We start from the raw sequence: 15262 nt of genomic DNA on the forward strand, positions 1-15262 counted from the left end.
GCCACCTAGTAAAACGGTCAACGATGGTAAGAAGATAAACATGGCCGTCGGAGGGCGGAAGTGGTCCTACAATGTCAATGTTTAAATCACTAAAACGATTCTGGGTTTCAGGATATCTAACCAATGGAGCGTGAACATGCCTTTGTATCTTGGATTTTTGGCAAGATAAACACTGCCTTGTCCATATTCCCACGTCTTTATTAAGCCCATTCCAAACAAACTTTGAGCTTATTAACTTCCGCGTTGTTCGTATAGATGGATGCGAAAGGTCGTGAATAATATGAAAAACTTTTTCACGCCACTTTAGAGGAACAATAGGGCGAGGCTTGCCGGTCGAAATGTCGCAAAGTATTGAAAAGTCTTGTTTTTCAAATGTGACGTCGGCTACTTTAAGCTTCGTGTCGGCTGATCGATAACTTTGTACTTCTCGATCTAATTGGTCCGCAGCAAAAATTTTATAGTCCATATCAATGGTTTGATTGACGTTGAATATATTGGCCCGTGACAAAGCATCTGCTACAACATTACTTTTTCCGCTGATGTGTTGGATGTCTGTAGAATATTCGGATATTGCAGATAAATGACGCTGTTGTCGACTGGACCAGGGATCAGAAGCTTTTGAAAAGGCGAAAATAAGAGGTTTGTGGTCTGTATAAATTGTAAAAATTCTGCCTTGAAGAAAGTATCGAAAATGACGCACCGCCAGATAAATTGCCAACAGTTCTCGGTCAAATGTACTATATTTTTCCTCCGCCAGCCTCAAGTGTTTACTAAAAAATGCGAGGGGTTTCCAAGCGCCGTCGATAAATTGCTGTAAAACAGCACCTACTGCTTTTTGTGAAGCGTCCACAGTTAAAACAGTTTTAGCATTGGCTTGGGGATGATATAACATGGCACAATGCGCAAGAGAAGCCTTTGCTTGGTCAAACGCGGACTGTAACTGTGGATCCCAATTTAACCTTGATGGCTTGCCAGCTAACTGTTTATAAATTGGAGTCATAATACGAGCAGCATCTGGAATAAAACGGAAATAAAAGTTGATCATACCGGCAAACTCTTGAAGACCTTTAATAGTGTTTGGTGGTTGCAAATTTTGGATAGTTTTTACTTTGTCTGGCAAAGGAATAATTCCATACCGGCTCACTTGATGCCCCAAAAAATTAATTTGGGTCTTGCCAAATTGACATTTTTTAACATTTATAATTAAACCATGACATGAAAGTTGTTTGAAAAGTTCTTGTAAATGCTTAAGGTGTTCAGTCTGCGATCTGCTGGCCACTAATATATCGTCCAGATAAACAAAAACGAATTTTAAGTGTTGGAAAATACTATCCATAAGTCTTTGAAAGGCTTGAGCTGCGTTTTTCAAACCGAAAGGCATTCTTTTAAATTCAAAAAGTCCAAATGGCGTGATGACGGCTGTCTTCTGAATGTCTTCTGAAGCTACTGGTACTTGATGATACCCTCTTATTAGGTCAATTTTTGAGAATACGCAACATCCATCTAATTGAGAGGTAAAATCTTGAATATGTGGAATCGGATAACGATCCGGTTCCGTAACAGCATTTAGTCGACGATAATCGCCACATGGGCGCCAACCTCCTGTAGCTTTAGGAACTAAATGGAGGGGGGATGACCAAGGACTTGATGACCGTTGAATAATTCCTAAATTCAGCATTTTAGAAAACTCATGTTTTGCAATTTCTAATTTTTCTGGCGACAATCGTCGCGCTCGAGCATGCACCGGAGGGCCAGTTGTTGGGATGTAATGCTGGACTTTATGTTTGATAGTACCTTCATTAAAACGTGGTGTTGTTATATCAGGAAATTCTTTTATCAACTTGTCATATGGTGAATTTATTTGTGAGAAAGTTGGTTTTGAAATATTAAAAAGCTTCCGGCCTTTTAAATCTACAACCAAGGAATGTTCGCGAATAAAGTCAGCACCTAATAATGGTCTCATGACATCAGCAATAACAAATTTCCATGCAAATGTGCCAGTAGGTAAGTGGACACGAATGATTTTTGAACCATAAGTTTGTATTTTTCCACCATTAGCAGCGATTAGAGGGTTTTCTTTGTTTTTCTTGTAGCGTTCATATCTTGTTGGTGGAATAACACTTATTTCGGCCCCAGAATCAACTAAGAATTTTATTTTAGATATTTTGTCGTCCAGGAAAAACAGGTTACTATGCTTGCCGGTTGCTGCTACAGACAACAACCGGCTTTCTAGTTTTCCGAATATTGACATGGTGGGATACATTTCTTAGCATTTTTGCCAAATCGACGATGGTAAAAACAAAGAATTTTTTTAGAATCAGTTTTAGATACCGCATAAGAAGAAAAAAAAGAGGCGCTTTTTGTTAGCAAGATTGCATCTGCACGTTGCGCAAGTTTACGCATATCTTCAAAGTTACTGTCGACTAAAACCACACGCACGTCTTCAGGTAGAAGCTGCAAAAATATATGTTGAAAAAGGAAACAAGATTTGTGATTTCCTAAAAGAGCCAACATTTCGTCCATTAATTCAGAAGGTTTACGATCCCCTAAAGTAGGCATGTTTAGAATTCTCGACGCCCTTTCTTGTGGAGAAAGGCTAAATGTTCCGAGAAGACGCTGTTTGATAGCGTCATACTTTCCAGTGGTTGGCGGATTTTCCAGGAAATCAATAAGACGAAGTGCGGTGTCCTGGTCTAATGCAGACACAACGTATAAATATCTTGTTTGGTCGGTAACAATATTTCGCAATTCAAACTGTGCTTCAGCTTGTTGGAACCAAACTCGAGGATGGGACGACCAAAAGTTTGGTAACTTAAGCGCAACGGCATTTTCTTCTTTCATTTTCTTAGAAATTACGTTTCTAAGCGTCGGGGTCACCAATGTAGTAATCAAAGTTAAACGATTTTACAATATCGTGCTTCTTATTTTGTAACTTAAAAGTAATGATAACAAAATGGAAGGAAGCGCACCAAAAGGCTACATAAAAGGGAAAAAGGCAAAACGCACCGATACGCGTGCGCACTAAAACACACAAGCTTCGATAACAATAATGTTTACGCCACAAGTATTAAAATTTGTATTTTTTGGTAAAATAAAGGATAGCATATATTTTATAAGAAAAAAATATTGAAAGTGAAACGGAAACTCTAAATGACCTTTATGCACTTTTATAGGTTATTCCCCGAAAAATGCGAAACATGTGTTTGCTAATAAAGTGTGCTATAAAAATTTATTTATTAAGTTGTAAAAGTTTCATTAGTTCTATTTAATTTTTTTAATTAATTTTATTTTGTTAATATTTGAATTTTATTTTGTTAATATATTTAATTTTATTTTGTTAATATATAAATATTTGTTTGTTAATTAATGCTTGCTTGGTTAAGGAAATGTGTAGTTTTCCCAAGATACGAAGTTACTTATTGGTTATTGCCGTAACAGCTTAACAGTTAAAAACAAAGCTAGAAAAGAATCGCACGATCAGACGATTATTCGCAGTAAAATTTAAAATAGTCCTAACAAACAAAACTTTATTGTCTGAATGAAATTATATTGCAAAAAGCCATCACACAATTTTTTTTTTTACAGAATTAACCCTTTTTATAATGATTTCCCTGGCAGCATGGTGTAGTGGTAAAAACACTTGCTACACCACACATGAGGTCGTGGGTTCAATCCCCACTGCCCTTATGCTGTTGTGCCCTTGAGTAAGGCGCTATAAACGGTATGAACTCCTGCTGAGCCACTACTTAATCAGCAGCATAATTAACGGGCAATTATAATCTATATAATATCCCAAACTGCCACAGGCAACTCGAGACTGGGTCGGAGTAACTGATGTTACTCTATGTTTAAGTGGCGCATTAGATATTCCCACATCGAGGCTAAGAAAAGTCATTAGCCAAGAACTAAGCTTGTTGCACAAAAACACCAAGGACTTACTTAATTTAAATACAATATTAATTTATTTAAGTAATAGTAAATTTAAGTTATTTTTTCATATTTATTTTTCACAATTAATTAACATTTTATTGTAGTTAATTTTTTTGGATCTCCATTAGCGTCGTCCGCCGGTTGGAACGAGTAGTACTAAAATGAATGTGGAAAGGGCGGAATGTACAAAAGAAGATTAGGGTAAGGTTATAAAAAATCCGCAATTTTGCATTTTATAAACTTGGCGGACGACGTTAATAGAGCTCCAAATTTTTTTTATTTAAACTTTCTTATTAATGTTCTTAAAACCTTGCCTAAAAACCAACAAAGATTTAAATCAATATAAATTTATTATTTTTAGCAGATTCAACACAACTGATTATCATTATCAGTACATCCAATATTAAACAATAACAACAAACTTATATTATGTAGATTGGAGCAAATAAAAATCTAAACAGTAATTAGGGTATTTATATATATATATATACTTTTTTATATAATAATTTATTGACCATTTTAATGTGAAGTAAATTAATCTGATTAACTGATATTATTTATTTGTTTGAAATAGTAACTACACTAATCTACTGTTTAAATATATACATATAAATTAAAGAGGCTATAAGATTTGAAAATTCACAATATTTTAAACATGACTTTGCGACAATAAAAATGAGAAAAAGATAAAATAAAATATCTGCTACATTAAAAAGATGATTGCATTAGATAGGGTTCAATCATTAAGTTTAAATCAAATGAAAATCAAAAACAAAATACAGAAGGCAAAGTTATTCAACTAATTAGGACTTATTATAATGGAAAAGAATTTAATATTGTTACCATGGAAGAAAATTGACAAGTTTGCGGTAAAAGCGGTATGTGATTTTCTATGTTTGTCGGAACAGCCCAAACGCTAAAAGTGTTCAAATTGTAAATGCCAGGAAAAGTCACACAAGCATTCATCGTTATTGTATGTGTTTCATTAGGAGGCAACAAAAAATAGGATAATGCTTTTCCACACCATAAGAAATGAGTGCTTTGGGGTTGATTTGATGGAGCTAAATCCAAACCATCTATTTTAACTTGTAAACTACAGTCAACCAAGTTTTGAAGTGTAATTTTCACAGGTATTAAACAGAGTCCCGACTTCTTGAAATCATGTTTCTTTTCCTGGGTAAAATCCAATTCCCATTTCACAAGCTGATGAAGAACAGAAAGGCTTTCATTGTTGTTGGTGTCAAAATTGTCATCAATTCCAAGACTTGCCAAGGAATATCGATTTTGACATAGATCGGATAGGCTGCAGTAATGTTGACCTATTTTGTGAACCCCGTTTGTTTCAGAAGTCCATTGAATTGCAAATGTAAGGTGGTCATTACATTGTTTCTCTTGGTTTAAACTTCCAATCAAGTTTTTAAATTCAACATAATCAACAAAGTTATTGGGTGAACCATCGTTCTTTTCAAATGCAATCGACTGTAATTCCTCCTTGTTAAGTTTACTTACATCGGTTTCTTTGGCATTAAAATAAAGTTTAATAGAATGTCCACAATCAAGATATGCCAATGGTTGGTCTATAAACGAGTTTATCTTCCACTGATTTGATTCGCAAATCAACTGTTTTAGATGAAATAAGCATTGGTTTTTATTCTCATTTTTGGCTGAAACAGTAATAAGAGCATCTTTCTTGTTGCTTTGCCATGTAACGCTTGAGTTGAACAGTAATGAACTTGCAGTGTTGATTGTATTTGCATATTTTAACACCCTGTAGTTTTCAGTCTTGTTGCCATTCGCTTCATAATAAATAAGTATTCCGACGGGGAATTCCCCAGTCTCTGAAGGTGATTGAAGCCACAAGGTTAGCTCAGATTCAGTTGAAATTTGTAAACCATCGCTGAGTATAGTTTGTGCAGAAAACGCACCGATTTTGTTTTCAGACTTCGAAAGAAAATATTGCTTAACATGTTGTAAACTAGCACCCGAATCAGTGATAAGACATTTAACAGAAGAATTGAATGCAATTCGTACGTTGCTCATATCTTGTGACCCGATATTTTTTAATGTAATTTTTGCAGTTTTAATTTCCCCACATAAAAAATCTACTGGTAAGTCCACTATATTAAAATGTAACTTTGGCATTGTTGGTCCAATTATAATACTTATATAATCATTTGGGGCCATATGTTGTTGACCATTTAAGTCTATAACAGGTGAATTAATTTGGGTATTGATCTTAAGTGTGTATTGCATTCCAGTGATTTTTAATACACCCATCTGTTTTGAGGTAACTTCAAATCGAATGTAAGTATCACAGTTTTCAGGGATTGCTACCTCTTTAATTGTTTTAAAATCAATCGAACCGAGTTGTACGTCAGTATCAAAATTATACAAAAGTGAAACATCGGTTAAAACCAAGGGTACAAGCAGTGTGTTGGTTACACACAAGTCAACCAGAATTGTCTCTCCCAGGGCAGAGTGAGAAGTTCCACCGATTTTCACAGCATTTGATTGCCTTGATGTTTCTGTTCTGGCGTATTCCTCCAAATTCTGCCATTCTTTCTCACAAATAATGTCGGTTACTCCAAGTGTGGGATTAACTTCGCATTTCTTGGGACATAGCTTTGGTATGTTCAAACTGGTTAGGGTGTTGGTATTCTCCGCATATTTGTTTGATGTATGAAGATATTCCTGTAAAAAGTTGGCTTGCTGAGTAGCTGACTGCTTCGAATCATGAAGTAAAAGTTCAAATGCTTCCGAAGCAACATCTAACTTCTTTAAATTGAAAGACTGCCTTGCAATAGTGAAGTTGATATGGTCTTTAGCTAATGCCCAGTCAGTATTATCATACATTTGAAGAGCTGATTTATAGCAAAGTAATGCACATGTCCGCTGTCCAGATTTTCCGTAGCGATGCCCTGCTAAAACAATATGGAAAGTAAATTTTCGCAAAAGTGGTGTTTTTGTATTTAAAAAACACTGAGCAACTTGCTCAAGAAGAATTGCGCTTCTCAGGTCATTATCCTCATTTGTAATCCTTAACAATTGCATGGCAGCTTCCATGTGCAATCCTTTATCTGAAAGACAAGCCAAACTTACAAATGCACATCTTAAGGGTAAGTAAGGATCTGTACAAGTTGCTATGTATGTTTCAAGGGCAGATTCAACATAATGTGATGGGTATGCTCTTTGTGACTTAAGTTGCATAAAATTGGACAAAGCAGCCATTTCTGATGCACCAGCAGCATGTAGCCAGGCTTGCTCATTTGAAAAATCCTTTTTTGCTGAATGATAATGGTTGTAAGCCAAGTCATACATTTGACACAAAAAGTATAAGTCAGCAATTTTGCGAACTTGTATTTCAGGTGGTTCTACTCCTCCAGTACTGTAGGTTTTTAAAACTGGTGCACTGGCAGTTTTGTTACCACCAAAAAACATACGAGTTGCTCGGAAGAGGGATTTATGGATAGCTTTTCTTGATGCAATTTGTTCACTGTACAAACGAATCGTTTTTTCAATATGAGGTATAAGGCCCCTGGCTGCAAATTCTAACATAAGTGTTTGTATGCGGTCGTGATCTGCAAGTGTAAGGCAACAACCAAAGGTGCTATTATTTGCAATGCAGGATTTTTGTAAATTTTGAATCCATTCAGTTCCCTCTGGGGCATTGTCAACCCCATTTTCTTTGCCGAAGGTTATGTAACTTGACGTTGAAGTGTTGTTGTGTGGTTTTCTGCTTAAAATACGGCTCCATGGATCTGGTAGTTGATGATCATCATTCTCCATTCTTGAATTAATTTCTAACAAATGACAATTATGAACACCATACATACTTTGAAGGTCTGTTAAAATGGTTTTTGCCTTATCATTATCACCGAGGTGAGTATCGTGTAACAGAACATAATATTTTAACGTATTATTTGTCATCCAGCGAAGGTTGGTGTTCTGAGAGTTATGTTGAATGTGGTTTTGTTGTTGGCTTAATTTGGCGAATTCGTCAAGTGGATTCGGGTTAGAAGTGGACACAACTAACATGCAAGCTGTACAGCTGCTTATGTATTCATGGGGCTTTGGGGGATAATTTGATGTAAGCACATCCCTGTAAGCTTCAAACCAAGGCTGTGATTTGTTAACAGTTATTTGACGATCACCTGATTTAAACTCCATTAAAAATGCAAAGTCTCCTTTGTTTGATGCATTATTTACAACCTCACTTAACAGTTGTTTAACAGAAATTTCATTTGGATATTGGAAATGTATGTCGACTGCCGATATGTGAAGATCCGTGATAACACTTTCTAAACCAGTTGGATCACGAACTACAATTTCTTGATTAATTATTGTAAATGGTTGAATTAGATCACAGAATGTCAGGTTATTTCTTTTGCTGATAATATTTACATCTTGACTGCATAAAACAGCAACTTTTGGCCCATAAAGGGACTTTATAAACCCAGCGGTGTTTTTGGAACACTGGGACATTTTAATATTTAAAGTTTAAATCCTAAAACAGAAGGTAAAAATAATGATAGATATATAAGATTAAGTTATAACAAAACATTTCTTACTGTCAGACTGTTTATAAGTTTCCAACCAAGGCTAAATCTAACAAAACTTAATATATTTAATACAGTTCTTACGGAAATATATCTTGTCTCACGTTGTACGTTTACGTAGTATTTACGTTCACCAAAAGAGATAATCAATACTTTTTCAGTAAATAAATGGAAACCCTGATGTGAATGAACTGCAAAAAAAATTTCACCGGAAGATAATATACTAATCAAGCGTTTCCATACTTTTCAGTTTAAAGTGTGAATGTTCAAGTTTTTTTATTATAATATACATATTTAATACATTAAATACGAATAGGTGACAGCTAAAAAGGAAAACTGTATGTCTTTTTTTTAATATGCTTAAAACATAGTTATATAAAAACATCTATACTTTTCGTTTTTTTTTTAAATTTTTGCTTGATTATGCATACGTGTAGATCTAAAATTCTTAGCATGTTTTTTTTGCTAAAACAAACTGCTAAATTTTTTTTGTAGCTTGTTAACCGTGGATATTAAATTTATAGTTTATTGTAATAAATTTTTTTCTTTTTTTTTCAAGTTTAAAAATATATAACCCTTCTACGTAAAAAAAAGTAAATAATTTTTTAACATTTTTGGAAACACTTTTTTGTCCGTTTTCGTTTTGTGCAAAGCATTTTAAGAGAAATGTTAGTTAGTTAAAAAGTTTTTATAACTCACACTGTCAGCGCAACGTCACATAATTCTAAGTAAAATATTAAAAATTGGTAGAAAAATATGATTGAAATGGATGAAGTAGGTCTAAGTCCTTCGGGTAGTTCTCCTCTTTCGGAAAGATGGCCGCCGTTAGGTTAGTAAAATTAAATATCAGACAATCTAAAACTAAATACGCCCCGCGTAAAATAAATATCTGTCTAAATGTAAGCACTGCATTACTTCGGCCAAACATTCTTATTCGGCAGTGTGAGACGACGACAAAATAAATGCGTTCAGCCTGTAGTTTTTAAAGTACTTTAATATTAAACTTATTTTCTACGAACTAAAAAAAAATTGTATATAACTTGTTTTTTTTATAAAAACGGTATTTTGTGACAACTGGAGTAATAATATCTTATAACATTGTTATACTTTTTTTATTTACAGGTGCATCAGCTTCACCTGATCTTCCAATCACAGTTGAACCGAAAGCGTTTGAGACAAATCGAATTAAAGAGCTGGAGGATGAAAAAGAGCAACTATCTTCCTCTCTGTTTTCACTGACCACTAAATTTGCTCAAGTAAATAAACGTTTTTATAATAAATAGTTAAAAAGTTGAATAATTTAACTTTTTATCTTATTTTTTGTTTTATGCAAAAAAACTTTTTATTTAATACAGATTCAGTTTCGACTACATCAAATAACTGAAGCTTCTCAAAGTGACAAAGATGATCTTTTAACTCAGTTAGAAGAGTTTGCAAATGGAGGTTGTGTTGACTCTCATTCTTTAATTAAATCTTCCAAGGTTTGTTATAATTTAAATTAATTTTAAGTTGAATACATTTTTTGTAAACAAGTATTTTATTTATTTTTAAATTTTATATTTTTTAATCTATGTTTAAATATTTTTTTAATAATTTTGTAATTTTAATATTTTTTTATATATTTTGCAGGAAAATGAAAGTGCAGAAATAAGCAAAGAGTTAAAAGACAAACAGGATTTAATTATACATGAACTTAAATCACAACTTAATGACTTGGAATCTTTTGCATATAAACAGGTATATATATAGACTATATTACATATTATACAAAAATATAATTTTTTAATTTTTGCTTGTGTTTTTTTGTAAGTAAATTTTAGCTGTGTTTTGTTTACAGTTTTAAATGGGCTAGTGTGTCATTCCTTCTGTTAGTGTTAAACATTTAAAAAAATGTGTATTCAAAAAAATTATATATATATATATATTTCTTTAAATTGATGCTAAAAATCAAATTTAATAAATTTATTTATAAAAAGAAATTGCTTATTTAAATATAATGCTGTTGTTATTTAATGTTGCTATTTTTATTAGGGAACTGGAAATTTACCCCAATCGGTTCAACTCGAAAAACAACAAGCCTTATTGGAACAATTGGTTGAAAAATTAAATCTCAAAGAAAATTTGGAAGATATTTCTACAACCTCAGTTGATGATTTAAAAACCAAAATGGACACTGCTGTTTCTGAGGTAAAGTTTTAACAGTTAAATGTGAATATAAATTATTTTGTGAAGTCAAATAATAAACAGTTGTGTTACTGTTTGGTAAAATTCTTATGCCATTGTCTGTTTATTTATAAACATGTGGTTTATAAATAATTGATTATCTTCTTGTTTTTATCAATCTATATTTCTATAATTGTTATGTGAAATATGTTGATAAAATCAATAAAATAGAGTACTAGGATATTGTTTATTATTTTGTTTTTAAATTTTTGAGTAATATTGCAGATAATAAACCTGGCTAAAATGAAACAACAAATTGTGGATCATTTACAAACTCAAATACAAGATTTGGAAAGATTTTTGCAGTTCAGACAAATTGAAATCAATGGTATGTATTTAAATCCCAATTTAATAAATTGAAAATCAAAATATAATTTAAGTATAAATTAAGTTTAAATTAGGTAGCCTGCAAACACTGTCTTAGGTTATTATTATTTTTTAAGGAAGTTTTTTTAACCTTGTAACATTTTTTAGACGGTCAGAAATCTTCAGGTTCTGTACCAACTTCTTCTCTTCCAACTTCAAATGACAAGAAAAAAGAAAGAAAACAAACTCTTGCTATTATAAGAAAAGCTATGGCCCTCATACATGTAATTATCCTTATACTTTTTCAGCAGTTTGTATGTAATAATCCATTTAATTATTTAGCCCTAGAGCTATAATAAATTTTAATCTTCTTAATACACAAAATTTAGTTAAATAAACAATGGGTTATTTAAACTTTAAATGTTTATAGATACTCAGTTTCCAAAATACTACACAGTATAGGCCTATTTAAACATTGTTTATTACTATAATACATATATACCTAAAAATGCAACGTAATTAATTTCAGTTTACCAACAGTATGTTATTTTCAGGTGTTTTCAATTGCCCAATTTGGTTGTGGTGCGGGTAGTACAAAAATGCCAAACAACAATATGCAACCAAATAATCCTGAAACTAATAAAAATCTTATTGGTGATCTTAAGAAGACAGTTAACAGACTAATGCAAGTTTAATTCTCAATTAATCTTAACAACAGAGTATATAGCTCTAACACTTAAATCTGATACAGTTTAATGTAATGTATTAAATTTGAAATGTATAATAGCTAAATGTTTTTGTATTTTTGCAATGCCGCGACCTAGCAATTCATTTTTAAATTTGTTGTATTCACTTGGGGTGATTAATTTGTTAGGCCTATTGAAATTTAAAATCTAAACTAATTTGTAATTTTATTATTTTATTGTATATATATATTTAATTTTCAAGTATCATTTTTACCCAAAGTCAATCAGTATAAATTATTTTGTGCAGGCTATCACATTTTAAAAATATTTTATTACCATTTGAAATATGAAATTAAACAGATTTTTTTTGTTAAAATTTTTTAGAGTTCTTACATCAACGTCAATAAAATTACGAAAATGTGACGGAGAATCAGATTTATCAGATGATAGTACTTCGACTTATTCGGACTCTGATGATAACAAAGAAAGCTGTATTGCTGATGATCTAACACAAGTAAATACATTTTTTTTATCAGTTTCTGTACTTCTCATAGTTTAAATATTTGTGATCAGTAAGTTTGTATTTGTTTTTCTTGTAAATTAACTTGAAGACTGAAAGTTTCCCTTTTATTATTATTGGAGGTTTTTAACAAAATTGTTTACACATTACATTAAATAAAAATTGTAAATAATAAACTTCCTATTTTCATTAATTTATTGGATTTACAAAGTGTTTGTTGTTGTCAATATCGTGGTTTTAGGAAATTTTTTTTTTTTGTATTTAAAAAAAAAGTTTTTTGAGGGATAATATACACAATGTAATAACTTTTATGTGTTAACTTTTAAGTGTTTAAGAAAAAAGAAATTTTTTCCGAATTTTTAAAAATTTAATATTAACCTATTGCAGTATGTGCGCAAAGAATTCTGTCAGTCCCTGCACAATATTCTGGCAAACGGTTTACTTCATGATGCAATAGGAAAACATTCTTCTCTGATTTCCCCCATTTCCTGCATTCTACCACGACATTTAAACACAACTTATTCATCAGGTTTGTAATACTGTGATTTGTTTTGTATACTCTGTTCAAAGGTTTATATTATATTGTAGGTCATATTATGTTTGTATTATTAGTAGAAGACCTTTAAAATATAAATGTTAATATGATAGTAATATTTTAAAAAATTCAAATTTCGATTTTTTATTATATATAATTTTATTTTTTTTAAATTTAATTTATTTGTTAAACTCTAAGTTTTTAATTGGGGCGCATTCTTTAAAAATGTTGTTAATACACGGTTTTATTAAAATGTTGAACGAACGGTTAAACTAAATTGTTAAACATTAAAATTAAATTTGAGATTTTTTTTAATTTTGTGTTTTTTACCTATTTTTTTTAAAAAGAATCCATGCATCCCTGGGAATTATTTCTTGAATATTATGAACTTAAACATGGACAAGAACTCGCTAAAGCTCCCTCCAGGATGTTGAGTCGATCTTTTAATTTGGAGGATCTTGTTGCTGCTGGTGATAATTCCAGGTATTTATTATTTTTTAATTTAAAAAAATATTTATATACTTAAAATTTTTTTATAAATGATTTATTTTAGCTACTCATTCATATAAAAATAAAAACTATTGTATTTTATATTTATTTATATTAAGCAAATGTAAATTTAAATAGTTAGAAAAATTTATTTTAAAGTAAGTTTATTCATTTTTTAGAACCAAATATTCATTATTGGAAGCAATTCATCTTGTTGTAAATGACCACAACCCTCTTAGAAGAAGTTATGATGCTATGTTTAAAGGTAAATTTAACTGCTTGTTCTTTATTTTATTACAAATAAATTAGTGTATTAATTAAATGTCAAAGCTAAGTCCGTCAAAAAAATTGTTATTTAACAACATTTTCAGGGAACGTTACCATTCATTAACTTTTAACTTTTTTTTTAATTTTACATATTTTTACTTTTTTGTAGCTTTAGTCTGCTTAGGCTTAAACACTGGCCGACTATCGCGTTGGATAAGGTTAATATCGCGCACTTCTACCCTTGTTTCGAACCACTTTTCCGACCAAAGTTATGTTGCCCACATGGGCATGGAAGGTGTCGTCACAGTTCTTTCTCGTCTCGATAATCTCACTTTTCGCTTGCCGGTAGACGTCGCTGTGCGCCCGTTCAAAAACATTCGAGACGCGTTTTAGTTGTTTTTGTAACGAAGCAAGTACAAAGTAATCTTGGGAAATTTTTTTTAAAGTTTTGATGTCTTCAAATTTATTGACTGCCTTAAATTAAAAAAAATAACTCAACTTTGTCTAAAAAACGTATTTGCTTGATTGACATTGGTTTGTAAATATAACAACGTTATTTATTAACGTTTGATTTGTATAAAGTTTAAGATAAGAGTGCTGCCAAAACAATATATTTATTTTAATCCCATTTGCACTCTTCATATATTTTCTACATTCTGTATAGACAAAATAACGTAAGGCGTTATGACAATACTAACAGTACAATCTTTAGTTTGTATGTTGCGTTTGTATTTATATATAAATAGTCTTTATTCCGAATAGTTTTTTTAACATGCTCTTAGGTTGATATACAAAGTGTAATAATGTCTTAGTTCCGAATATTTTTATTTCGTAATCTGTTTCTTTTTGTCGTCGTGTGCAATATTTCGTAATAGTTTTTTAATTTTTTTGTATATATAAATAGTGATATCGTTTTTAGTAGTCATGTAAATTTTGTATTGTATGCTAGAGTTCTATAAATAAATGGTGGTTAGACGGAGATGTGAAATTGGTGTTTTTGTATTTGTGTATAATCTTAATTTAGCATTTATATTAATTTTATTTTTTAACAAATATAGTAGTAGCACATTTACAAATTAATCTAGGAATTGAGGTATATTTACTATTTTAAATCTTCATTTTCTTGTACCTAATGTCAAATACATATGCTGTAAGAATTAAAAAAAACCTACTTCAAATTAAACATATAGATTTAATAGTTTTTCTTTAGCCTATTTTACCTCTTGTACAAATTACTGGTCAAAATCGCTTAAAGCAAAAACGGAAAAATTTTACGTGTTGAACAATCTATTCCTTGGGCCGCATGGCCTTTTTTGTTAAACTTTGCCGCTTCGTTAGGAAAGAGGTAGTTTTGGTTTAATAAGGCTACAGTTTTGTCAATTAAGGAAATTTGAATCGAGAATGAAATATAAAGTTGTAAATTTATGGTTTAAAACGCGTTATTCAAGGTAATTTATATAGTTATTGAAGTTACTATATACTAAAGTCTTGATATATCATTTTATTTTAATCGTATTCATATTTATCTACATTATAATTTCAACATAGTTAATAAACGTACTTAAATTCCACAATACGACACCTTTTATCAAACAATAAAGCAAATGCAGAACGTAGTGGTATAGCAAGTTTTATATATAGAAATACGCAGGCTATGTTATAAATGGACATCTATACATATTTACATATTCTGAGAGTTAAGAAGTTTAATTATAAAAGAGTATTGAGACTTAAGATTTTGAGGTCCAAA

The 15262-nt window shown here is 31.2% G+C and overlaps 3 protein-coding genes across 3 annotated transcripts; 1 reads left to right on the plus strand and 2 right to left on the minus strand.

Annotated features, from left to right (window-relative positions):
* Positions 1-2229: 2229 nt before the first annotated feature.
* Positions 2230-2841, minus strand: LOC145743331 (uncharacterized). Its single transcript, XM_082561267.1, has one exon. The coding sequence runs from the start codon at positions 2839-2841 to the stop codon at positions 2230-2232; it is 612 nt and encodes a 203-aa protein (XP_082417393.1).
* Positions 2842-4450: 1609 nt separating this feature from the next.
* On the minus strand, positions 4451-8425 carry LOC145741734 (trafficking protein particle complex subunit 8-like). Its single transcript, XM_082559377.1, has one exon. The coding sequence runs from the start codon at positions 8410-8412 to the stop codon at positions 4744-4746; it is 3669 nt and encodes a 1222-aa protein (XP_082415503.1). The 5' UTR covers positions 8413-8425; the 3' UTR covers positions 4451-4743.
* A 751-nt stretch (positions 8426-9176) lies between these two features.
* LOC145743878 (RUN domain-containing protein 1-like) lies at positions 9177-14494 on the plus strand. Its single transcript, XM_082561937.1, has 13 exons — positions 9177-9315; positions 9609-9742; positions 9842-9967; positions 10116-10223; positions 10518-10673; positions 10935-11037; positions 11184-11299; positions 11570-11700; positions 12086-12215; positions 12609-12750; positions 13104-13239; positions 13425-13510; positions 13682-14494. Exons 1-13 carry the CDS (start codon positions 9243-9245, stop codon positions 13903-13905), a joined length of 1665 nt encoding a protein of 554 aa, XP_082418063.1. The 5' UTR covers positions 9177-9242; the 3' UTR covers positions 13906-14494.
* Positions 14495-15262: the final 768 nt, after the last annotated feature.

The sequence above is a fragment of the Corella eumyota genome, chromosome 2, assembly GCF_963082875.1.
Source record: "Corella eumyota chromosome 2, kaCorEumy4.1, whole genome shotgun sequence".
Lineage (NCBI taxonomy): Eukaryota > Metazoa > Chordata > Ascidiacea > Phlebobranchia > Corellidae > Corella > Corella eumyota.

Coding starts and splice junctions, on each gene's coding strand:
- LOC145741734 (XM_082559377.1), bottom strand. CDS start 8,412: ATGTCCCAGTGTTCCAAAAACACCGCTGGGTTTATAAAGTCCCTTTAT.
- LOC145743331 (XM_082561267.1), bottom strand. CDS start 2,841: ATGAAAGAAGAAAATGCCGTTGCGCTTAAGTTACCAAACTTTTGGTCG.
- LOC145743878 (XM_082561937.1), top strand. CDS start 9,243: ATGATTGAAATGGATGAAGTAGGTCTAAGTCCTTCGGGTAGTTCTCCT. Junction 11,300..11,569: donor AAGCTATGGCCCTCATACAT/GTAATTATCCTT, acceptor TGTTATTTTCAG/GTGTTTTCAATTGCCCAATT. Junction 11,701..12,085: donor AAGACAGTTAACAGACTAAT/GCAAGTTTAATT, acceptor AAAATTTTTTAG/AGTTCTTACATCAACGTCAA.